This window comes from Mycosarcoma maydis, chromosome 10 (genome assembly GCF_000328475.2).
Source record: "Mycosarcoma maydis chromosome 10, whole genome shotgun sequence".
Classification (NCBI taxonomy): Eukaryota; Fungi; Basidiomycota; class Ustilaginomycetes; order Ustilaginales; genus Mycosarcoma; species Mycosarcoma maydis.
Genome location: NC_026487.1, coordinates 601,097 through 625,948, shown reverse-complemented (window position 1 = coordinate 625,948; position 24,852 = coordinate 601,097). Strand labels below are relative to the sequence as shown.

The window sequence follows — 24,852 nt, the reverse complement described above, 5'->3', positions numbered from 1 at the left end:
ACACCTTGGTTGCCATCGTTCTTCGCAGCTCAATCAGGTCAATATGTTTCGCACAGCAGCACCTCCGTCGGTGCCTTCGAGCTTCGGCAACGTCTCGAACGTCACTGGACATGCAAGCACATCTGCACCTGGATCGGTAGCTTATCATCACACCGACAAGGCGCTTGCAAGGTATGCGCACCGACTCAACTTTTACACACTGCCTCCTACCCATGAGGTGACTATAGAGCAATTTGAGTCGTGGGCCATCGATCGTCTCAAGGTACTAGCAGAGATCGAATCGTCACAAGCTAGGAATCGTACCTATGGCGAAACCAAGGATGCTGTCAACGCGCTCGCCAAGCGTCTGTTGCCGCTCAACGCCAATACTGCTCTGAAGACCACAGACCTACTCGCTGAGCGTCTCAAGGACCATGTCAGTCACTTTGTGCTCCGTCTCGCGTTCTGTCGCAGCGAAGATCTGCGAAGACGCTTTGTCAAGGCCGAGTCTCTGCTCTTCCGTCTTCGCTTCGAGACCGACGACGCAGTGGAGCGCGAGAGCTTTATGCGTGACCTCAAGCTCGATTGGCAGCCCGTTTCCTCCGAAGAGAAGAGCATGTATCGCGAACAGCTGGTGGCTACCCATCCCAAAATGGCCACGACGTTTGAGAGCGAGACGTTCTTCAAGGTCGATTGGACCCGAGTCACCGACCTGGTAGAGAAGCGAAGGGTGTTCATGCGAGCAGGCCAAGCATGGGTGCCGATCAAGGAGCAGTCCAGTCTCGTTCTTGCCGAGTTTCAATCGCGCCTGCTTCGTGATCTCGAGATGACAGCTCGTGCTCTGCCACGACTCGACGAGGACGACCGTCTCTTGCCCGTCCTTTCCCACCTGAGCATGGGCTTCCTCGCCGGTATCTCGACCGATTACACCGGATCCAGCATCACAGCCGATGGTAGCACCACCGTGACTGCCGGTATGGTGGATGCGTTGGTCAAGACGCATGCCCCCATGTGCATGAAGAATCTCCAGAGCACGCTCACCACCACAGGACATCTCAAGCACTACGGTAGACTGCAGTACAACCTCTTCCTCAAAGAGCTCGGCTTGCCGGTCGAAGAGGCGCTCGTCTTTTGGCGTCGAAGCTTCAAACACATAACCGACGACAAATTCAACAAGGAGTATCGCTACAACATTCGACACGGCTACGGTCTCGAGGGTCGACGGATGAACTATCCGGCCAAGAGCTGTGCACGCATCTTGACGCAGGATCAGCCCGGTCCACAGGACTCACATGGTTGTCCCTTTCGGCATTTCTCTACGACGAACCTGTCCACGGCCATGGTGCAGCACTACGGCCTCAATCAGGCAGAACAGTCCGAGATTCTGGCTTCGGTAAAACAAGGCCACTATCATGTCGCCTGCACACGCATCTTTGAAATCACACACCAGCGGCAGGGTGTCAAGAAGGGTCAGGGCCTCGATGGCCGAGGTGAGACGGTTACCCATCCCAACAGGTACTTTGAAAGCAGTTGGAAGCTAGCACACGCCGAGAATGCTGCGCAAGGCGCGGACCGCAGCCAAACCAGTGACGCAGATCACGACATGGACCTCTTGTCTCACGAGGCAGCACCTGAGACAACATCGCCACAGCAGGCTCGACCCACAGCGGCGGCTGAAGGCATGGTTGATTCCTAGTCGCAACAGCATCCCCCTTTTTCTTTCTCAGGTGTAGCATTCGTGATTCTATTTTGTCCCTCAATACCATATCCATGCATTTCATCTTCCTTCCTTGAAGCCCAGCGTACCAAAAAAAAGCTTTGATGCCTTTGCTGAGACAAACAGTCCTCGGCCCTTCGTTCGACGAGAGAGACAAACTGCAAATTCGAAACAAACAAAAGAAAAAGGTTTGAAGTGATCCCAGATGCGCAGCTTTCAAGCAACTCCAATTGAAGTGAATGCTCCCTATCCACCTTGTAGCCCGACGGATACGTGCAGCTGAGGATCAGTGTGTGAAGTGCTCGGTTGACCGACTCCTTCGAGCCCGGAGGCTATTGACTCCCAATTCAATGGGTCACCACACTGGCTTACTTGCTGAGCAGACATCCACTGCTGGACGTGTGCATGAAACAGCAAATCCTCAACCATCCGACGGAAAGGCTAACACTTATGGGGCGCGCTTCGGCTGAGACTTCATTCCAAGGTTACACCCGTAACAGGTACAAGACATGTGACGCTTGCAAAGGTGTCAAATGACAAAACAGGTGTGCACGAATTGCAAGGGTTGCTGGGGAAAATGTACAAGGCGGGCGAAAGCGGCCAGAAGGTGAATCGTGACTCGAGGCAGCAAAGTCTCAGACTTCGACTTGGCATCTTTCCCCAGCTCTGCTTTCGCGAAGAAAATTCAAAACTGCAAAATTGACGATCGTAATTAAATTAATTCGTGATTGATGCTCGCTCCAGAGAGCTGAAAGTGAGTTACAGGAAGCTGTGCGCAAATCACGACGGATCAAGAAATCACGAGTCAAGAATGCTTGAACTTGATTGAACTTGATTATGCATTTTAAATATTGTCTTGCAGAGCCAAGCAGCAAAGGAGAGAGAGAGAGAGAGAGAGAGAGTGTGTGTGTGTGTGTGTGTGTGTGGTGTGGTTATGTAGCAGCACAGGGCAGCGCTCTGTGACAAAGACTGGCAGCCACGAGTGGGTCGCGCAGCCGTGGAACGAATCAAGAAAGTGCTCAACACCGTCGCGGATCATCCTTCCCTTGCTGGGTTTTCATCTCTCGGCATCGATTGATCACCGACCTTGTTTCCCTCGCTGGAAACAGCCAAACCCTCTATACGCTTCATCAATCATGGCTGCGATGCCAAAACCCTCCGACTCCAAGACGGGCGGCAAGGCCACCGTCTTGCTTGGCTCCCAGTGGGGTGACGAGGGCAAGGGCAAGCTCGCTGATGTACTTAGCGGCCAGATGGACGTCTGCGCCCGATGTGCTGGTGGTAACAACGCCGGTCACACCATCGTCGCCGATGTCAACGGCGTCAAGACCAAGTTCGACTTCCACCTTTTGCCCTCGGGTCTCGTCAACCCGCGCTGTGCCGGTTTCATTGGCTCCGGTGTGGTGGTGCACGTCCCGTCTTTCTTTGCCGAACTCGATACGATCCAGAAGAAGGGTCTCAACTGCGATGGGCGACTGTTCATCTCGGATCGCGCTCACCTCGTGTTTGACTTTCACCAGGTCGTTGATGGCCTGAAGGAGGTCGAGCTTGGCGGAAGCAGCATTGGCACCACCAAGAAGGGCATCGGCCCGGCCTACTCTTCCAAGGCTTCGCGATCGGGTCTGCGTGTCCATCACCTCTATGACCCAGAGCTGTTTGCTACCAAGTTTCGTAAGCTCGTCGAGGGTCGCTTCAAGCGATACGGCCACTTTGAGTACGACACTGAGGGCGAGATTGCTCGCTATCGCGCATTTGCGGAACGTCTGCGCCCTCACATTGTGGACGGAGTCACTTTTATCCACACGGCGCTCGCGCAGAACCGTAAGGTGCTGGTCGAAGGTGCCAACGCGCTCTTCCTGGATATCGACTTTGGCACGTATCCATTTGTCACTAGCTCGTCCACTTCGATCGGAGGTGTGCTGACGGGTCTTGGCATCCCGCCCACCGCGATTGGCGACGTTATCGGTGTTATGAAGGCCTACACCACGCGTGTCGGTATGGGACCCTTCCCCACGGAGCTGCACGAGGAGATTGGCCACCACCTGCAGGAGGTGGGTGCCGAGTACGGCGTCACCACCGGCCGACGTCGTCGTTGCGGCTGGCTCGACCTGGTCATGATGCGCTACTCGTGCCTGATCAACGGCTACACCAGCCTGAACTTGACCAAGCTTGATGTGCTGGACCAGCTCAAGGAAATCAAGATTTGCGTCGGCTATGTGGTTGATGGCAAGGAGCTGCCCAGCTTCCCCGCCGACCTTGAGGTGCTTGCCAAGGTTGAGGTGCAGTACAAGACGCTGCCCGGATGGCAGCAGGACATCTCCAAGACTACCACCTGGGAAGAGCTGCCGGAAAACTGCCGAAACTACGTCGATTTCATCGAGCAGTTCCTGGGCGTCAAGATCGAATGGATCGGCGTCGGTCCTGCCCGCGAGTCGATGATCCACCGTGCAGGATGATCTCTAGAGGCTTTCAAGCTACAAGTTCTTTTTCCAGAGTCATCTCCTCACCCACGCAGTATTTTGCGTTGTTTCAATAGAATCCAGTCCAAAGACCCAGTGTGCCAAAGCCTGAGCTGTTGTTGCCTTTGATAGACTCTATCCAGTTAGCGTGCCACGAGTGTGCGATGCTTGTCATCAAGCTGGTCACAGGGTCAGCGTCAGCCTTGCAATGAGCCGATAGTGACAGACGAGGTGCGCTATGCTCTTACGGCATCAGACTAGTTGATTAGCAGAGACTCACGAAAACAGCCGGGCCTGTCTCGTCTGATATCATCACGGGTTTGCGGTGTACGGCCACATCTCACGAGTCAGTCGTGAGTGCATTCACGATTCTTTGTAAACGGAAGAGCCTAACGAAAACCAACCAAATAAAAGGGAACAAAACGGGGGTCAAGAAATTCACGAATGAGGCCAAGTCACGTGCCGAGTTCTGTCAGTTTGGGAATGAGGTAGCTGTTGAACTGTTCTTAGCTAACATATATCATAGAAAGAAGTTATTTTTTATTCCCGATTCGTGATTTAAGGCGTGAGGCACGCTGCCATGATTCACGAACCACGAACTGGTCCAAGGGCGCGTCATGGACGAGGAGAGAGTTGTGAGTTATCGATCGGTCAGAATCGGAATTGTGGCACCAAACAGCTCAGAGGTGGCAAGTTGCCGCCGCCTCGATAATTGAACGTAAACTCGTGCGTTGATTAGATTTCTGCTGTTGAAGACCGCGAATCTCACCGACACGGTATTTGATGCGAGACTTGAGCACACTTGAGTTGCGAAGCTGCGTGAGCGGTTTCCATTGCTCCTGACAGAGATGACGAGGAATACAAAAGAGTCGCTACATCATAGAGCTGTGATCATGGAGCGTTGCGACGTAGGAACACGTGGGGGCTGAAAGACAGACACGCTGGAGGGTTGAACGGACTGCGTCGTGCGTGGCAGCGGAGACAAGAGTCACGAGTGGGATCGCTTTCAGCGGATCACAGTATCCGCGGCGAGCAGGACGGCCACTTGGTGGCAACATGAGATGATGACTCGACGGCAGATTTTCACTTGCATCGATCGCGTTGCGAAAAGTCCACCGAAATGAAAGCGAGATGATGGCACGCACGGCCAAGTCCGGAGACAGTAGATCAAGTTTACGCTGCAGACATAAAGCGTGAACGTAGTGGCCCTTTTTCGCCTTTTTGGTTCACCGAAGCTTCGGCCGAGTCGTCCTCAGCCTTCTCAACTTGCGGAAGAGGATGCGCAGACCACGACGATTAAGAAGGACCCTTCTGAAAGATGAAAGAGATGAAAAGGAACAATGTGATTGGCTCGATTAGAGATAGTCAACCATCTCTCGCGTCGGTTTAATTCTTAATTCCTTGGAGCATTGCAAAGGTCTGAATATTCTTCTGGTTTTTGCTCGCAGCAGTAGCTGGCGGTGTGAGCGAAAGACAAGGATCTGAAAAGTCGTCATCCTTTGCGCATTTTTTTGAAATAGGGAGGGTGAACTTGAGCAAGTCAAAGTTTTCACACCTTGGTGCAGGCCACGCAAGCCGTCTGCGTTGTCGTTCAGAAGCTGAAAACGAAGAAGCAGTCATTTTCACCGAAGGGGAAATCTAGCCTCCACGCTCGTCCTCGGATAGAAATAATGGATTAGATCTGATTGGATGCGAGGCTCAAAGTTGACTGTAAACCACGCAGCTTGCAAGCGGGGTCGAGACGCTCAATCCACCATCCGAGAGCTTCCGCTACCTCGGCTCGTCCAATCGTGTGCGTTTGCTTTGTGTACCTCTCTGCTTTCAGGCTAGTCAACTTGCCTGTTTGAAATTGCCGCCCGCTCATGTATTCCCTGTGACCTCTCCGGTTTCCATTCTCAAGTGACCCACCGGCCCTTGCGACTGCGTGCAAAGTCCTGCATCGACCTTGCTGAAAGCATCACCTCTTTTTCCTCTATTTTTTTTTTCTTCTCCACGAATGCGCTTGTGACGAGCGACCCCACGCCAAGAAGATCACAGCTTTTACCCTTTCCATTCAGGCTGAGTCGGCATTCCTTGTAGACCATCACGATCCTTGCCACATCCCACCCAGCGACAACCACACCTCGTACTACTACCTAGCTCCCGCACATCATTGTAGTCAGGTCCTAAGCCAACCTGTCTCCTCTGTAGTCAAGCCAATCACCTCGTCATCTCAAGCCATCTAACGGTTTCAAGCCAACCAACGGATTCAAGCCAACCAACGGATTCAAGCCAACCAAAAAGTGTCCAACACAGGCATCCCTCTTTGTTCGACAAACTCCTTCGTAACCGCATTCGATATTGGATCTCATTGTGTAGGTGAGTAAGTGTCTCAGAGGACCATTGGCAGGACCAGCATCGATATGGGAACAGGCAGACAGTGATGGGCACTGGGCACGGCTTGGCTGCTTTGGACGCCATTTCCATCAGAAACCACTGCGGAGCGTGCTTTACGCACCAGTCGACAGTTCTGCAACATCACAGCAACGTGCAAAGAGACGATGCTCGGATCAATGTCTTTCATAGATGCGCTGTGAAGCAAAGCTTTCGGCGTTGTTTGCCGATCAGATGTTGTCGATGTTTTCTCTTGCGGAGGGATAGCGCGGATTCGGATGGAAGGATCGCACGCGCGCACTTTTGCAGGCGTGCGTCAACTTTAGATGTGTCAGGACGCCGTTCTTTTTTCGACCGCCTTGATCAAGAAGAATAGCAACAATTTCCCCTTGCCATGTCCCGCAACCGTGAATGTTGGTTGGTTCTGGCCAACCGCGGCGGCGACCTTTTCTTCTCGGGGGGAAATTGGTGGCTCGTTATTTTTGGTTTTGGGTTTTGGGTTGGGTTTGGGCTTGGGCTTGTTTTGATAACGCCGACTCATGAAAGTTGACTTGCACGACTTTCGGGCTTCAGAACCACAGTCACGAGTGGAAGAACGCTTAAAGAGGCGCGCGCGGTTCAGATTATATCATTTGGCATGGATTTGTTTGATTTTCCTGCTTTGATAATCGTGAATATTGGGGAGCGCTCTGATTCACGATTGTCGGTAATCAGCCGCTCTGTGGCCAAGCGTGCTTGCTGCTGATGGTCAGCCAGCGCTTTCAGATTCCAAAGCTGCCAGCTCGGTACAGCTTGCTTTCCAAGGCTAAGCTGGCCCACTGAGCGAAGTGCAAGATATGACTTTTTTCCTAAAGCTGTCTTTGCATCCTTACATCCTTGCACCCTAGCTTGACGCTGACAGCGTACATGGCCTCCTTTTGGTACACTTGGGTTTGTTTGGTCTGTTACCTGACAGGCGAGAATTGGCGCAGTCAAAAGCCAATCAAGCCGCGTGTTGGTTGAATTTGCTCGGTCCTGATTGGTCGCTTCACCGCAGCAGCTTCTGCAGATCCATCTGGCGCGTGGGCGTTTGCCATCCATCACAGCTGCCCGTCTGCCCGTCTGCCCGTCTGCCTGCCTGTCTGTCTGTCTGTTTGTTTGTCTGCCTTTCTGCGTGGCAGTCTTGTGTGCTCATCCTTCCTCGCCGTTCAATGGTCTTTTTTTGCCACCGCCTTTCCTGAAATTCCCGACTGACCCATATTCCATTTATGACGGTATCGTTCCTTCTTCTCTGCCTTACCCTATTCGCACCCATCCTGCCTCATTCTTCTATTCTCCACTATCCGATCTTCGGCATTAATCCTTTCCTTTTCACCGTCAGATCCGCAGAGTCGAGTTTCGGTCGTCGTCAAGCCTTCAATTTCGCATCTCGTATTCGCCTGGGAGTCTGTAGCAAAAGAGTCAACCTCGAATACCCAACACCGCCACGTCTATTGCAAGCAATCGTTCCACTGCAAAGCATCTCCACACCAGCATCCTACGAGGACCCAAGACTCGCTCGCATCGCTCTCCACTAAAGCTTCGTCCAACCGAAGCTCATCTCTCACACAACAACCCCTTTTTCTCGCACCCTCGTTCCGAGTGGCCTGCTATGGCTCCCGTCGCCACCAGCCACGAAAACACCCGTCAGGTTCGTTTCGTTGACAAACTCAACGTCGCCGAGCAAGTTGCCGTTCACGAAGAAGCCATCTCTTCCGACTCACTCGAGGCTAGCGGCTTTGATGAAGTAGAGCGCTCCACCCACTTTTGGGCCGGCTCCTTGCCCGCTGCCCAGGGTCTCTACGATCCCGACAATGAGAAGGATGCTTGTGGTGTCGGTTTCATCTGTCAGATCAAGGGCAAGCCTGCCCACAAGATTGTCTCCGAGGCTCGCTTCCTCCTCTGCAACATGACCCACCGTGGTGCCGTCGGTGCCGACGCTCGTGACGGTGACGGTGCCGGTGTCATGACCGGTATCCCAGACACCTTTTTCCGCCGCGAATCTGAGCGCGACCTTGGCGTCAAGCTCCCTGCTCAGGGCCAGTACGCTGTTGGTAACTTGTTCTTCAACCCCAAGGACGACAACGCTCGCGCCGAGCACGTTCACACCTTCACCACCATTGCAGACAAGCTCGGCCTTCGCGTTCTCGGATGGCGTGACGTCCCCGTTGATAACTCGATCCTTGGTCCCGCTTCCAAGAGCAAGGAGCCCAAGATCATGCAACCCTTTGTCGTTCTCAAGGACCACTATGGCTCCGGCTCCACCCCTCTCGAAACCTCCAAGCCCTTTGACGAGCAGTACTTTGGCCGTCAGCTCTATGTACTCCGCAAGCACGCCACCCACACCATCGGTCTCCAGAACTGGTTCTACATCTGCTCGCTCAGCCCCACCAACATCATCTACAAGGGTCAGCTCAGCCCCGTTCAGGTGTACAACTACTACTACGATCTCAACAACGTTCACTATGCCTCGCACTTTGCCCTCGTCCACTCCCGTTTTTCCACCAACACCTTCCCATCTTGGGACCGTGCTCAGCCCATGCGATGGGCTGCTCACAACGGTGAGATCAACACCATCCGTGGTAACAAGAACTGGATGCGTGCCAGGGAGGGTCTCCTCAAGTCCGAGACCTTCGGTGACGAGCTCGACCTGCTCTACCCCATCATCGAGGGTGGTGGATCCGACTCGGCTGCTTTCGACAACGTCCTCGAGCTTCTCGTCATTAACAAGGTCCTCACCCTTCCACAGGCGGTCATGATGATGATTCCCGAGGCTTGGCAGGGTTCCGCCGACCACATGGAACCCGAGAAGGTTGCCTTCTACCAGTGGGCCGCCTGCCTCATGGAGCCATGGGACGGTCCTGCGCTCTTTACCTTTGCCGATGGTCGCTACTGCGGTGCCAACTTGGACCGAAACGGTCTCCGTCCTTGCCGATACTACATCACCGACGATGACATCATGATCTGCGCCTCCGAGGTCGGCACCGTCACCATCGACCCCAAGACCGTCATCGCCAAGGGCCGTCTTCAGCCCGGTAAGATGCTGCTCGTCGACACCGTCGAGGGTCGTGTCGTCGAGGACCGTGAGCTCAAGCTGAGCACGGCTCAACGCGCCGACTTTGCCGCTTGGCTCGAGAACCAGCTGTTGCGCCTGCCCGAGATCGTCGACACCGTTCGTCGCAACACTGCAAACGCCATCGCCCCCGTTCTCGACGACGAGCGTCTCAGCACCGACCCCAAGCTGCTTGCCTTTGGTTACACTGCCGAGCAGATCAACCTTCTCATGCTTCCCATGGTTGCCGATGGCAAAGAGGCGCTCGGTTCTATGGGTAACGACGCACCGCTTGCTTGTATTTCGTCTGCTCCTCGCGTCATTTACGACTACTTCCGCCAGCTCTTTGCTCAGGTCACCAACCCTCCCATCGACCCCATTCGAGAGTCGGTCGTCATGTCGCTCGAGCAGTATGTCGGTCCCGAGGGCAACCTTCTCGAGATGAAGCCCGAGCAATGCCATCGTCTCCTGCTGCCTTCGCCCATCCTCTCCATCGACCAGCTCAACGCCATCAAGCAGATCGACACGGTCCACTCTGACTGGTCTGCCAAGACCATCGACATCACCTACGACAAGGGTGAGGGCATCATCGGCTACGAGCGCACCCTCGACCGCATCTGCAGCGAGACCTCGCAGGCCATCCGTGACGGCTACCGTGTCGTTGTCCTCTCCGATCGAGCCGTCGGCGCCGACCGCGTCGCTATCTCGTCGCTCGTTGCCTGCGGTGGTGTTCATCACCACCTCATCCGCAACAAGGAGCGCAGCCGCATTGCCCTCATGATCGAGTCTGCCGAGGCTCGTGAGGTGCATCACATGTGTGTCCTCCTTGGCTACGGTGCCGACGCCATCTGCCCTTGGCTCGCCATGGAGGCTATTCTCAAGGTCTCGCGCGAGGGTCTCGTCAAGGGCGATCTTTCGCCCAACCAGCTCATCGACAACTGGACCCACGCTGTCGACAATGGTATTCTCAAGGTCATGTCCAAGATGGGTATCTCGACCCTCGCCTCGTACAAGGGTGCCCAGATCTTCGAGGCTCTCGGTCTCGCCAGCGACGTCGTCGACCGCTGCTTTGCCGGTACCGCTTCGCGTGTCTCGGGTTCCGACTTTACGCTCCTCGCCATGGACGCTCTCGAATTCCACGACCGCGGCTACCCCTCGCGAGACACCATCTCGGTGCCTGGTCTCCCCGAGTCCGGTGAGTACCACTACCGTGACGGTGGTGAGGCTCACATCAACGACCCCATGGCCATCGCCCACCTCCAGGATGCCGCTCGTGAGCGCAACCAGGCCTCCTGGGATGCTTACAGCAAGGCCTCACACAATGCCGTCAAGGCCACCTCGTTGCGTGGTCTGCTCGACTTTGACTACACAAAGTCGCGTGCCATCCCCATTGACCAGGTCGAGCCCTGGACCGAGATTGTACAGCGATTCTGCACCGGTGCCATGTCGTACGGCTCCATCTCGATGGAAGCCCACTCGGCGCTCGCTATTGCCATGAATCGCCTCGGCGGTAAGTCCAACACTGGTGAAGGTGGTGAGGACGCTGAGCGTTCCATCCCCCTCCCCAACGGTGACTCGCTCCGATCCAAGATCAAGCAGATCGCCTCGGGCCGATTCGGTGTTACCAGCAACTACCTTGCCGACTCGGACGAGCTCCAGATCAAGATGGCCCAGGGTGCCAAGCCTGGTGAGGGTGGCGAGCTGCCCGGTCACAAGGTCTCGCCTTCCATTGCCCGCACCCGTCACTCCACTGCCGGTGTCGGCCTCATCTCACCTCCTCCTCACCACGACATTTACTCGATCGAGGATCTGAAGCAGCTCATCTACGATCTCAAGTGCGCCAATCCTCGCGCACGTGTCAGTGTCAAGCTCGTCTCCGAGGTCGGCGTCGGAATCGTCGCCTCCGGTGTCGCTAAGGCCAAGGCCGATCACATTCTCATCTCGGGCCACGACGGTGGTACCGGTGCCTCCCGATGGACTGGTATCAAGTACGCTGGTCTTCCTTGGGAGCTTGGTCTCGCCGAGACCCACCAGACTCTTGTCCTCAACGACCTCCGTGGCCGTGTCACTGTCCAGACCGACGGTCAGATCCGTACCGGTCGCGACGTCGCCATCGCCTGTCTACTCGGCGCCGAAGAGTTCGGCTTTGCCACAACGCCGCTGATCGCTCTCGGATGCATTATGTTGCGCAAATGTCATCTCAATACCTGCGCAGCTGGCATTGCTACACAAGATCCCGAGCTTCGCGAGAAGTTCGCTGGCCAGCCCGAGTCGGTTATCAACTTCTTCTACTACTTGGCAGAGGAGCTCCGATCTTACATGGCGAAGCTCGGTCTTCGTACCATCAACGAAATGGTTGGTCGATCCGACTTGCTCAAGGTTGACGATAGCCTTCGCACACCCAAGACAGCCAACCTCGACCTCAGCGCGATTCTCAAGCCGGCACACGAAATGCGTCCTGGCGCAGCAACGTACAAGGTTCGACAGCAAGACCACAAGCTTTACGTTCGTCTCGACAACAAGTTTATTGACGAGGCTGAGCCCGCCCTGACGCAGGGCCTGCCTGTCCAGATTGATTGCGATGTCGTTAACACCGACCGAGCTCTCGGAACCACTTTGTCTTATCGTGTCTCCAAGCTGTACGGTGAAGAAGGCCTGCCCACTGACACCATCCACATCAACGCCAAAGGTTCCGCTGGTCAGTCGTTCGGTGCATTCCTTGCGCCTGGAATCACCATCGAGCTGGAAGGAGACGCGAACGATTATTCGGGCAAGGGTCTCAGCGGTGGTCGTCTCATCGTCTACCCGCCCAAGGTTTCCCCCTTCAAGGCCGAAGAGAATGTCATTGTCGGTAACACTACCCTTATGGGCGCCACAAGCGGCTTTGCCTATTTCCGTGGTCTAGCAGCTGAACGTTTTGCTGTCCGCAACTCTGGTGCACATGCCGTTGTCGAAGGAGTGGGAGATCATGGTTGTGAGTATCAGACCGGTGGCCGCGTTGTTGTCCTTGGCCCTACTGGACGTAACTTCGCTGCCGGTATGTCGGGTGGTATCGCTTATGTTCTCGACATGAACCGCGATTTCCGCAGCAAGTGCAACACCGAGATGGTTGAACTTGGCCCCGTCAAGGACCCCAAGGAGATTGCTGAGCTTCGCAACCTGATCGAGAACCATCGCCACTACACTGGCTCCACCGTTGCCGACCACGTTCTGCACGACTTCCACCACATCCTCCCTCGTTTCGTCCGCGTCATGCCTCTTGACTACAAGCGCGTTCTCGAGGAGGAGGCTGCCAAGGCTGCCGTTGAGAAGAAGCGCTCGAGCCATGTCGACTTGCTCGGCACCCTGTCGCGCCACGGCAGTCAGGTCGAGATCCTGCCTCAAGAGGACAACGCCAAGGACAACGCTGCCGACGGTGTTCGCGAGATCCCTGCTGCCAAGCCTGTTGAGCCTGCTGTCGTCGACGTCGAGGACTCGATGGTTGATGACGAGACCGCCAAGGCCAGGCTCAACAAGCTCGACAAGACTCGCGGCTTCATGAAGTACAAGCGTCTCGGCGAGCACTACCGCAACCCCACCAAGCGTGTCAAGGACTACAAGGAGCTTTCGACTCGTCTCAGCGAGGCCGAGCTCAAGTACCAGACCGCTCGTTGCATGGACTGCGGTGTTCCCTTCTGCCAGGGTGACACTGGTTGCCCTATCTCCAACATTATCCCCAAGTGGAACGACCTCGTCTTCAAGGGTCAGTGGGAGGACGCGCTCAACCGTCTCCTCATGACCAACAACTTCCCCGAGTTCACTGGTCGTGTCTGCCCTGCTCCTTGCGAGGGCGCATGTGTGCTCGGTATCATCGAGCAGCCCGTCGGCATCAAGTCGATCGAGTGCGCCATCATCGACAAGGGCTTTGAGGAGGGTTGGATGGTACCTCGTCCTCCCAAGGTCCGCACCGGCAAGACCGTTGCCGTCATCGGTTCCGGTCCCGCCGGTCTCGCCACCGCTGACCAGCTCAACAAGGCTGGTCACTCGGTCACGGTTTACGAGCGTGCTGACCGAATTGGTGGTCTGCTCATGTACGGTATCCCTAACATGAAGCTCGACAAGGGTGTTGTTCAGCGCCGTGTCGACCTGATGGCTGCCGAGGGTATCAACTTTGTCACCAGCACTCACGTTGGCCGCGACGTTGACCCTAAGCAGCTCCACGCCCAGAACGACGCCATCGTCTACGCTGTCGGCGCCACCTGGCCTCGTGACCTCAAGGTGCCTGGTCGTGAGGCTGACGGTGTGCACTTTGCCATGGACTTCCTTGCACCCAACACCAAGTCGCTTCTCGACTCTGGTCTGCAGGATGGTCATTACCTCAGCGCCAAGGGTAAGGATGTCATTGTCATTGGCGGTGGTGACACTGGTTGCGATGCTCAGGCCACTGCCCTTCGTCACGGTGCCAAGAGCATCGTCAACTTCGAATTGCTTCCTCAGCCTCCCAATGAGCGAGCCAAGGGCAACCCCTGGCCTCAGTTCCCGCGAGTCTTCAAGGTGGACTACGGTCACGCCGAAGTGGCCGCTCAGTGGGGCTCGGACCCGCGTGAGTACTGCATCTCGACCACCTCGTTTGAGAAGGATGCCGACGGCAAGCTCATCGCGCTCAACACGATCAAGGTCAACTGGGAGCTCGATGCCTCTGGCAAGTGGCAGATGAACAAGATTCCTGGATCCGAGAAGCGATGGCCATGCGACCTTTGCCTGCTCTCGCTCGGTTTCCTCGGACCTGAGAACGACGCGGTCACCGCGCTTGGCCTCGAGCAGGACGGTCGATCCAACATCAAGGCTGACGACCAGAAGGGCAAGTCGCCTTACAAGACCAACGTTGAGCGTGTATACACTGCCGGTGACTGCCGACGTGGTCAGTCGCTCATCGTGTGGGGTATCCAGGAGGGTCGTGCTTGCGCAGCTCAGGTCGACCGAGATCTCATGGGCAACACGCGTCTCCCATGGGCCGGCTCGATCAAGAAACGTGAATTCTTGCCCATCACTGGTGCTGAAAAGACACAGGTCGCTGCTACCGCCTAAGTCTTGTCACGCATTACGTTACAATCGAGAAATCTCGTTACTTGCTCTCCTGTCATCTCTACCTGTATATATGACGGTCATTTCTCATAGCGATGCGCTATCGACCCGCTCGGACTCTATGGCTTTATGAGTCGCGAGTCGGTCGCAGCAGCATTTCTTGCAAGTTTTCCCGTCCAGTTTTGTCCCCCTTTCCGCGAGTTTCGATGTGTTTTATTACGAGATGCGTCTCAGTCTCTCTCGAATCAAAGGCTTGACTCGATTTTCGTGTTTGTCTCTGCACAGCGAGCTGTGTCAAGTGTGTCTGAAAACTGAGCCAAACCGTGTTGATGACGTGAGACTCACGACTTTGTGGAGGCAGTCGTGAGGGAAGTCGTGTGACGCAGTGGACATGCGAGTACCGTTGAGTGAAGCCGATTCGTGATTCGTGATTGGAGTCGGTGAGAGAAGTAGTGAGTCGTTCCATGAATCGTGAATGCGACACTCACGACTGACTACATTCGTGAATCACAATTCACGATTCATGATTGCGGTTTCAACGTGAGCGCAACACCTAATCGCAATCACGATCACAAATTCACGACCGGTGATTCACGATTCGTGATTGTGAACGCTGTATGCCACACTTACGGCGCACAGACTCGATAAGACTTGGAAATGCTCTGTTTTTCATGGCGATTGCTGGTCACATTGGCTTGTTCTGGGTCGTAGATGTGCACCGCGGTGAGTGTCACTCGTGACACTATACCCACGTGTGAAGGAGGACGTTATGGGGCGAATTAAGACACGGCTAACTGGCTTGGTAAGGGCGGTGTGCATACTAGGATGGAATCCTGGGTGCAGAGAGCGTTCGAGTGAGCATGCGTAGATGCGAGACAGACGAGCTATGACGAGGTGGAGCCTGGGTGAAAAGTGGATCACGCACGAACGGTCGCTTGTATCACGGCTTGTCATTCAGTGCGACGCCTGCCGAGATCCTGGCTCGTTGCATATCTGTACAGAGACACGCCAAGCTGTGCAATGGTGACTGCGTCTCGTCAGCGTCCGCTCCGCTACTAGCGAAGAGGCCGGCGAAATTCCTGCACCTCACACAAGAAAACAGCGTAGCGAACGCACAGCCCAACGTCGAGCTCAACAGCGTGTGAATGCACGCGAATCTCGAGCAACAAGAGGCTGCCGAAGTTATCAATTTGCGAACAACTAGCTCGAGAGACCCAGCAAACGACATGGTCAGATGTGGATCGAAGCGAGCGAGTATATGCGCGCGCGGACGAGCCTAATGTCTGCAGCGTGCGACCGCAGAGATAAGTATAGATCCACCTTCGCGATTCGTGCTTCGCACTTGAGCAGAGATACGTCAAGTGTCAGTGCTCAGTCATTCATCACTTCAGAGCTCGGCTGTGGTCTGCTAGTCCGCAATTGGTCGGCTGGCCACAAGCAATATCACTCGACGTGCTGACCGACAGACGCCGCGATTCGATACGCGCTACAACTGACCAGTGCGCCGTATCGAGTCCGCGCTTCTTCGACCATATCCGTGTTGCACTCACGACTCGCTTGCACTCACGACTCGCTGAGCACACCCCACTTCTCTACAGCACATAGGTGCACATCGACACTGCAACATGGGTCAAGCCACGAACAAGCGACTTTTTCTGCGCCATCATGTTCACCACAATGAATCATCAACATTTCCACCACCGCTATGTAAAATTGACTAACAAGAGACAATCGCCACAGCCTCCAGAAGCAAAGGTGACATGCTTTTGCCTGAATCTGTGCTGAAGTGCAGCTCAGACCGACAGTCGCCCTGATGAAAATGCTTTGACAAGTGACAGACATCCCTTGCAGTTCCTGACCATTGTGAGAGGTATATACATGTACAAAAACGGATCAACAAGCGATGGTTTTTTTATACACCGTACTTGCCTGGAAGCAAGACAGCGAAGAAGGGAAGTACAGCACCGGCGTTGACGACACCAGCGATCCAGAATTTGGTACCGAGCGTCTTTTTAGGCCTAGCACCAGGTACAGCAAGGAAGATGCCCAGGTAGAGCAAACCACCGAGGTTACCACCTGCACCAACCAGACCCGAGACCGTGCCGATAGCCGAGGGGCAGATGATGGCAGGGATACCGTAGTTGGCACCGTTAGCGAGGAAACCAGTCGTACCGATAAGGAAGATGAACCAGAGCACACCGCTGAGGGTGGGTGAGCGGTTGCAGTAAAACCCGAGACCGATCATGGCGATACCTTGCGAGAACGAGGTGACGAGCAGCCAGAAGACACGGCCGCGAAGTCCGTACTTGGAGAAGAGGACGTCTGAGACGACGCCGCCGAGCGGACGAGCGTACAGGTTGAGCAAGCCATACATCGAAGCGGCATACGCGGCGTCGATAGCGGTGAAAGTCTTAGACTGGAAGAGCGTGGTGATCAAGCCGGGAAGAGCGGCGTCCATGGCGGTCTCGAGTCCGAAAGTGAGCAAGTAGCATACGATGCACATCCAAACACGAGGATCGGCGAGGATCACCATCAAGCGCTTCAACGTAATGGGCTCCGACTGCGCAGTGTCGACAGCCGCGACGTGCTTACCAGCGTCCGCCGGGTCCTGCTCGCGGAAGTGAGCAGCCTTGGCAGGTCCCTTTTCGTTGTCGGCAGTGCGGCGCTCGTACTCTGCACGCTCGGCAGAGTCGAGCTCGATCTTTTCGCCTTGAGCGATCGCGATTGCGGTACCGCTGAACTGATGGCGTTGGCTCCACTTGCCAGCCGGGTGGTCCTTACCAAAGAGCAGGATCAGACCGGCAACAAACATGAGCGCAGGTACAGGAAGCGTGGGGAAGCATACACGCCAAGCCATATGCGCAGAGAGACCGGCGTGGCGGTAACGCTCGAAGAGTCCGATCATGGCAGCGATGGTGACACCACCACCCATGTTACCCCAGCCACCGGAGAAGGCGTTGGCGGTACCAACGACTGATTTGTCGAAGAACGTCGAGCACCAAGCTTGACAGCAGACGAATGTAGCACCGAGGATGCTGATGAAGAATCGCACAGCGTAAAGGCCACTCGCGTTCTGCACAAGCGCAGCCATACCTGACGGAATAGCACCGAGAATGAGCAGAGCGGCCATGACCTTCCTGGGACCGTAGCGATCACAAGCTGGTCCAGCAATGAGACGCACAATGGCGGTACCACCCAACGAGGCCATGTTGGAGTGCGTCACCTGCACGCTCGACAGCTTGAGGTCGACCTTGACAGCTTCGGGCACGAGCGGAGCGAAGGCGAACCAACTGAGGAAAGCCACAAAGAAGCCCAGCGTCGAAAGCCAGAAGGCAGTCGAGTAGGCATCCCAAATGCGGAAGATAGGGAAAGTGTGCGACTTGCCGTTCAACGGGTTGATGACCGCGGGACGCCACAGCGAAGACCACTGGAATTTGTGGTAACCAAAGTCCTTGAGATCCTTGGTCTTTTTTTCGTCTTCGGTCATGTATTCTTCCGAAGTGACCATACCAGTGTTGGTACCGGGGCGGAGCATGGAAGCCATGCCAGGATGCTGGTCATTGCCCACTGCCTCGGTGATCTCAAGGTCTGCCTTGGAGTCATTCGAGGCGGTGAGGCTCTGTGTTCCGGAACGCATCTTGCTATCTAACACTGTCGTAATGGTGACAAGTCAGCGGAGAGCGCTATGGCAGCAGTTGGATAGCTGCAAAGGGGATGAAGGACGGGGTGATGAGATATGGGATGCAAACAAGTAAGGTTACGGCCGAAGCGGAGTACCTTGTGTATTAGTACTTTCTGCGACAAGGCAGGCTGAAGAAAGGAAAGCTCTGGCTGTGAAAACGAAAGGGGCAAGTGTGTGTGCGTGCGTGCACAGAACAGTGAGATTGGATGTTTGTAGCTTTGTGATCAGAAGAGCAACGCAAGTGATTGCGAATCTGATTGAGGGGCTCCGAGGATCGCAAATCTTCGCGTGGAACTTTCATCAGGAGCCGGACCGCCAAGAAGGTGATAGATAAGATGAAGGGACGATGAATTTTCTCGGCCTTTCAGAAAGCTTACAAGCCCCGACGGGCTGATTGACGGGAAAGCCAATCAGAAGAAGGGTCGAGAACATGAGAGCGATGATTACAGATAAGATTGCCATTCTTAATGATGCCTTGAAATGGCACGCGTGCGAGCGAGGAGATGCAAGGAGATAAGACCGTAGCGCCTCCAGACACTTTGATTTTATCGAGAACAATGTAAGAACAATGCATCACATCAGTCACGGCCAACCCCCGATTAAATCCAAGCCGCTGAAGCCCGGTTGATTCCCCGTTCTTTCTCCAACGTCTCTTTCCCTTCTGCCTCTCTCTCTCTCTCTCTCTCTCTCTCTCTCGCTAATGTGTCCCGTGACACTGTTTGTGCTTGAACAAGGGGATATTCCGGGACACAGTCAGAGCACCATTTGCAACGTCCTGCGTTCTCACAGTCGAAAGTAAAGTAGAACTGACTCTGGAGCGCAACGAAGAGGTTACATAGCGTTGCAGCGGAACACGACCAAGCGAGCCAATCAGATGGCGACAATTGATCTAGATCAGGAGATGTCTCGGTCAGCAGGTTGGGAGTCAACGAATCGGACGAGGCATGCAGACTCGCCTCGGAGGTCTGCTGCGAGTGTGATTGTCTGAGACACACTGGCTTGTAATTTACAAGTAGGGCACTGCTGTGGCGTGTGAACTCGCCATGCGTTCGGGTCTCCAGTAACGAGATTCAAGGGCAACTGGTTTCCAAACTGGCTAACCTCGTTCTAAAGAGGTACAGGAATGTGAATTTGCCTGACAAGCCAACGAACTTTCCGAACGAAAACGGGATTATCGCTTACTGAGACGGCGAGATTGGGTTGACTTCTCTTCTCTCTGTGCATTTCACACGTTCGGCGACATCGGCGACAGTAGAACAGCCACTCACTCGTGGCAGCAACTCTGAAGAACAATGAATAACGACAATTCCAATCAGCGGGAACGAGCGGACGCCGTCTCAACTTGCCGTCGAGGCTGGATCGATGTTGGTGAAAGCAATCACGAATTCGAGCCAACGAATCAGCGGCATTGGATTGAAAGGGCGCTGCTTATCAGCTTGTACCGTTAACTACAGAATTTTAATCATGAATGTGAGAGCAGCTTGCTTGGTTGTTTGCTGGCCTTCTTCACTCGTTCGTTCTCTTATCTTTCGGCATGCATAAGATTTCGCTTTCTCCTTTCTTCAGGCCGAGGCGCTGTTTGACTTGGGGAAAATCGCCCGAAAGCCATTATCGACGCGAATTTAAACCTTCAAACCTGGGTGCGTGCGATTCAAATTCTGTTCTGTGATATTCGTGATTCGTCACGAATGATTGGGGAGTAATCACAAATCACGAATCATTAAAGTTAAATCAAAAATCACGAATGGTAAGTACGTCTGTTGTGTTATCAGAAAGGCGCCACATCAAGATGTGATCTTATCTGTCTCTGCTCTGTCTTTGGCACCTTTCTCCGCCTCTTGCCGCCTTGCTCGCAAATCAGAGACGATTCCCCGCCTTTGTCTATGCGCAAAATCGGATTGGTTGGCGAGCCCCGTGAACATGTTAGACGCTTTGCCTTTGTGATCTAGTTTCCCTGGTCCAACCTGGTCTAGTCCAATCTAAGCTAGGCTCAGCATAGACAGCGTGCTTTACCCTCGACTGTAGTTATCCATAACAGATTGCAAGAGGCCATCGTCTCAGACCCTAAGCTAAGCTTTTAGTGCTCAGACCCTGATTCTTCGTACCTTGCTAGCCACTTTACTCATTCCTACTTGTCCCATCGCCTCTTCCTTCTTCTCCAGTGTCATCGAACAAAGATATTCGCCATCAACCTCTGACCCTTCCTCTCATCCTTCCTTCTACATCCATCGAACTCTGCACACAATGGCGCCAGTGCCAACAGATACAGCAGCTTGGACCGCGTCTGGTCCAGGAAGCTCTGCATCGGGCTCCACCGGAATTACAACTCCCGAGCTTGTTCTCCCTGCCAAGAACAGGAAGAGGGCCTGTGTTGTTGGCCTCGGAATGGTCGGCATTGCTTTCATCGAGAAACTGCTCAAGTATGACCTTCAAGGCGGTCGAGACGAGTGGGAGGTAATCGTTTTTGGAGAGGAGCCTCACATTGCCTACAACCGTGTCGGCTTGACGCAATACTTTGCCAACCGCTCTGTCGAGTCACTCTACCTCAATGAGCTCGGCTGGTACTCTTCGCACGCCAAAGGCAAGCTCTCATACCACACTTCGGATCAAGTGACCGCTATTGATGCCGAAAACAAGATCGTTCGCACCAAAAAAGGCAACGAGATTCGCTACGACGAATGCATCCTGGCCACCGGATCGGACGCCTCGTTGCCACCCTACATCACGCGCGACCGATTCTATCAAACCAAGGGAACTTTCGTTTATCGCACGATCAAGGACCTGGATGACATCATTGCATATGCAGTCGATGCGCCCAAGACCCTTGGTCGACGCATCCGAAAAGCGGGTGTTATCGGTGGTGGTCTCCTAGGTCTCGAAGCCGCCAAGGCGCTCTTGGATCTCGAGGAGGTCGATCAAGTTGTGCTTGTAGAGCGTAACCGCTGGGTTCTGTCTCGACAGCTCGATCAAGAGGGCGGTACCTTGGTACTACAGAAGGTCCGAGATCTCGGTGTCGAAGTGCTTCTTCAAGCTCGTGTGCGCGACCTCATCTGGAACGACGAGGGCCGCCTAACAGGCATGCTCATGTACGGCAAGGAAGGCGAAGAAGATGAACCTTTCGATATTGACATGCTTGTCTTTGCTGTCGGTATCACGCCCAGGGATGAGCTCGCCAAGGCTATCCCTGGTATGGAGACCAAAGCACGCGGAGGCGGCTTCATTGTCAACGATTCCCTCTGCACCTCCGTCCGCAACATCTATGCTATCGGAGAATGCGCTTCGTTCGAAGAGCAGACTTTTGGCCTCATCGCTCCAGGTATCGAAATGGCCGAAGTTCTTGCTTTCAATCTAACCGAAGGTCCTTACCACGCTATGCGAAAGATGAAGTCACCCGACGTCTCTACCAAGCTCAAGTTGATGGGCGTTGACGTGGCCTCCTTTGGTGACTTCTTTGCCGATCAGGGCAAGATCAGCAAGCCTCTTCCAGGCAGCAAAGGTGTTTCGAAGAGGTCAAAGTCGGCCGAGGCTGTAGAGATGACCCCTGAAGAGATCAAGAAATCGGTCAAAGCCCTCACCTATCGTGATCCTTTCTCGGACGTATACAAGAAATATATCTTCACCAACGACGGCAGATACCTTCTCGGTGGTATGATGGTAGGCGACGTCAAAGACTACGTTAAGCTGGTTGCGCTCTGCAACAAGGGTGATGCCATCGAGAAGCCACCTGCCGAGCTGATTATCGGCGCCAAGAAGGAAGGCGAGGAGGAAGGCGATGACCTTCCCGACGAGGCTCAAGTATGCTCTTGCCACAATGTCACCAAGGGAGATCTTATCCGCTGCGTCAAAGAGGGCGGTGTTCGCTCCATCGGAGAAATGAAGTCTTCAACCAAGTGCGGTACCGGCTGCGGTGGTTGCATGCCACTAAGCACATCTATTCTCAACAAGGCGCTCAAGGAAGCTGGTGTCGAAGTTTCAAACCACCTCTGCGGTCACTTTGCCTACAGTCGACAAGACCTCTACCAGATCATCAAATTCAAGAAGCTCAAGGACTTCACCACTGTCATGAGTACCGTTGGCAAGAAGGCTGACAGTCTCGGTTGCGAAGTCTGCCGTCCCGCCATCGGTTCCATCCTTTCTTCGCTCTACAATGACTGGATCATGGCACCTCAACTCCGTCAGACCCAAGACACCAACGATCGATACCTCGCCAACATGCAGCGCGACGGTACTTACTCTGTTGTGCCGCGCCTGGCTGCCGGAGAAATCACTCCGGCTGGCCTCAAAGTGATCGGTGAGGTGGCCGAAGAGTACGGTCTGTACACCAAGATCACTGGTGGTCAGCGAATCGACATGTTTGGTGCCAAAAAGCAGGACCTTCCTGCCATCTGGACCAAGCTCGTCGATGCTGGCTTCGAGTCAGGCCACGCCTATGGTAAGGCGCTGCGAACGGTCAAGTCGTGCGTCGGCAGCACATGGTGTCGATATGGTGTAGGTGACTCGGTCGGCCTCGCACACGAGCTCGAAACGAGGTACAAGGGCATTCGAGCTCCTCACAAGTTCAAGGGAGGTATCTCTGGCTGCGTTCGTGAGTGTGCCGAAGCTCAGGGCAAAGACTTTGGACTTATCGCCACCACGAAAGGCTGGAACGTCTATGTCGGAGGCAACGGTGGTGCTAAACCGCGTCATGCCGAGCTCATCGCTGAAGACGTTACCCGGCGCCAAGCGATCAAGATCCTCGACCGTTTCATTCTCTTCTACATTCGATCGGCCGACAAGCTTGAGCGTACTGCTCGATGGATCGAGAAGTTCCCCGGTGGCCTCAAAGGCCTCAAGGAGGTCATCGTCGATGACAAGCTGGGCATTTGCGAGGATCTCGAGAAAGAGATGGAGGTGCTCGTCGGCACCTACCACTGTGAATGGACCAAGGTGGTTCGCGATCCCACTCGCCACAAGGCTTTCCGTCAATTTGTCAACACCGACGAGACACAGCCTGTATCAGAGATGATGTCGGAGCGCGACCAACAACGACCTGCTGACTGGCCGGTCGAGACAGGACCGCTTCACTTCAGCATCCTCGACGTGGCAAAGGAAGCGGTCTGGGAATGGAGAAGCGTCTGCAAGTACACTGACCTCGACCCTCAGAAAGACTCTCCCTCCTCGGCAACCATCAAGTACGGTGACACTCAGATCGCCGTTTGGAACATTCCTGGCCGCGGTGTTCGAGCTGCTCAAAACATGTGCCCACCTCGTCGTGCCTTTGTGCTCGCCGACGGTCTTGTAGGTGAAGACGACAAGGGTCGCGAGTATGTCTCATGTCCTCTGCACAAGCGCAACTACATTCTCTCGGCCAACGCCGATGAGGAAGGTGGCAAGTGCAACGATGGTGACTATTCGATTATGACATTTGAAGCCAAGATGGACGAGGAGAAGGATCTCGTCTATCTGAAGCTACCTCCCACCGAGGCGCTCGACGCGGTGCTTTCAACGTCCAAATGGATGCTTCGACGAGCTACTGAGGAGTCGGATGCCATGGCCGGTGGCCAATCTCACTCGGTCGAGATCACCGGCCCTCTTGACATGGACACACTGGAAAAGGGCCCTTCGAGTCCTAACAAACCAGGTTCACCACCTGCAAAGAAAACGAAAGCTTCGTGCGGTGAACAGTCTTCGCTTGACTGGTAAAAAAAAACAAAAAACCCCAAAACAAAACCGGTTCGCTTTACGTTTCAGCATCTCTTTTCACTTTTGTATATACGCATGCAACCTTTAACAAGGATTCAGCACGGTCACGAGTCTACGAAGATCCGAAATTGTGAAAGCTGTCTTGACTTGTGTAGGCCAAGGAGTCCTGTGAGATGCGTCTGAGACGGCCGGCAAAGGCACCGCGTTCCAGCGCTCTCGACTAAATGAATCTCTGTTCCGCTTGGATTCAAATCCGCTCACGGCTTGATCCCGGTGTAATGTCGCATTGGCAGGAAAGGGATGTCGTCCGAGTCTCGGCTAACTCACCAATCACATTGCTTACATTGGAGCGATGCCGTTGTAGGGAGAGTAGCGATCAAAGGCGCACAGATTCGCACGCTCATTAGTGATTAGTCCCGTGCAGGAAGCGGCCATCCTTATCAGCAGGCATCGCCGTCATGCTCGTTCCTGGATCTATTCACGATTCACGATCAATTTGTTTTTATTTATTTATTTATTCACTCAATTGAAGACAAATCTGGGTGGGCCTTCTTATCTCCTGGACCCATCAGGCCTAAGAACTTTCTTCATAGAGGCAACACAGCTGTCATGAATCAATCACACCAATCACGAATCACGAAAATTTTCATTTGTGATACAGCCTTATCAGAGTCGTGAGTCTCACTGACTGGCAGTCACGAGTATCATTATGTGCTCACAACGCCGAGCAGCCAATGATCTGGCTTTGGTCAGAAAGGCTTGGGAATCACTGGCTCATCTAATCTGTGCATCTCTGAAGTTTCATCTCTCGCACTCGCAGAGACTG

General features: G+C 54.4%; 5 protein-coding genes across 5 annotated transcripts; 4 read left to right on the top strand and 1 right to left on the bottom strand.

The window, feature by feature from the left end:
• Positions 1–43: 43 nt before the first annotated feature.
• Positions 44–1,675, top strand: UMAG_03852 (DNA primase subunit PRI2; the record flags this gene model as incomplete). Its single annotated transcript, XM_011391980.1, has 1 exon — positions 44–1,675. One exon carries the CDS (start codon positions 44–46, stop codon positions 1,673–1,675), a length of 1,632 nt encoding a protein of 543 aa, XP_011390282.1.
• Positions 1,676–2,832: 1,157 nt separating this feature from the next.
• On the top strand, positions 2,833–4,152 carry UMAG_03851 (putative adenylosuccinate synthase; the record flags this gene model as incomplete). The annotated part of the gene is made up of 1 exon (XM_011391979.1): positions 2,833–4,152. The coding sequence occupies one exon, from the start codon at positions 2,833–2,835 to the stop codon at positions 4,150–4,152; it is 1,320 nt and encodes a 439-aa protein (XP_011390281.1).
• A 4,006-nt stretch (positions 4,153–8,158) lies between these two features.
• On the top strand, positions 8,159–14,665 carry UMAG_03850 (putative glutamate synthase (NADH); the record flags this gene model as incomplete). The annotated part of the gene is made up of 1 exon (XM_011391978.1): positions 8,159–14,665. The coding sequence occupies one exon, from the start codon at positions 8,159–8,161 to the stop codon at positions 14,663–14,665; it is 6,507 nt and encodes a 2,168-aa protein (XP_011390280.1).
• Positions 14,666–16,574: 1,909 nt separating this feature from the next.
• UMAG_11105 (uncharacterized protein) lies at positions 16,575–18,299 on the bottom strand (the record flags this gene model as incomplete). The annotated part of the gene is made up of 1 exon (XM_011392043.1): positions 16,575–18,299. The coding sequence occupies one exon, from the start codon at positions 18,297–18,299 to the stop codon at positions 16,575–16,577; it is 1,725 nt and encodes a 574-aa protein (XP_011390345.1).
• A 2,289-nt stretch (positions 18,300–20,588) lies between these two features.
• UMAG_11104 (putative nitrite reductase) lies at positions 20,589–24,026 on the top strand (the record flags this gene model as incomplete). The annotated part of the gene is made up of 1 exon (XM_011392042.1): positions 20,589–24,026. One exon carries the CDS (start codon positions 20,589–20,591, stop codon positions 24,024–24,026), a length of 3,438 nt encoding a protein of 1,145 aa, XP_011390344.1.
• Between the last annotated feature and the right edge of the window lie 826 nt (positions 24,027–24,852).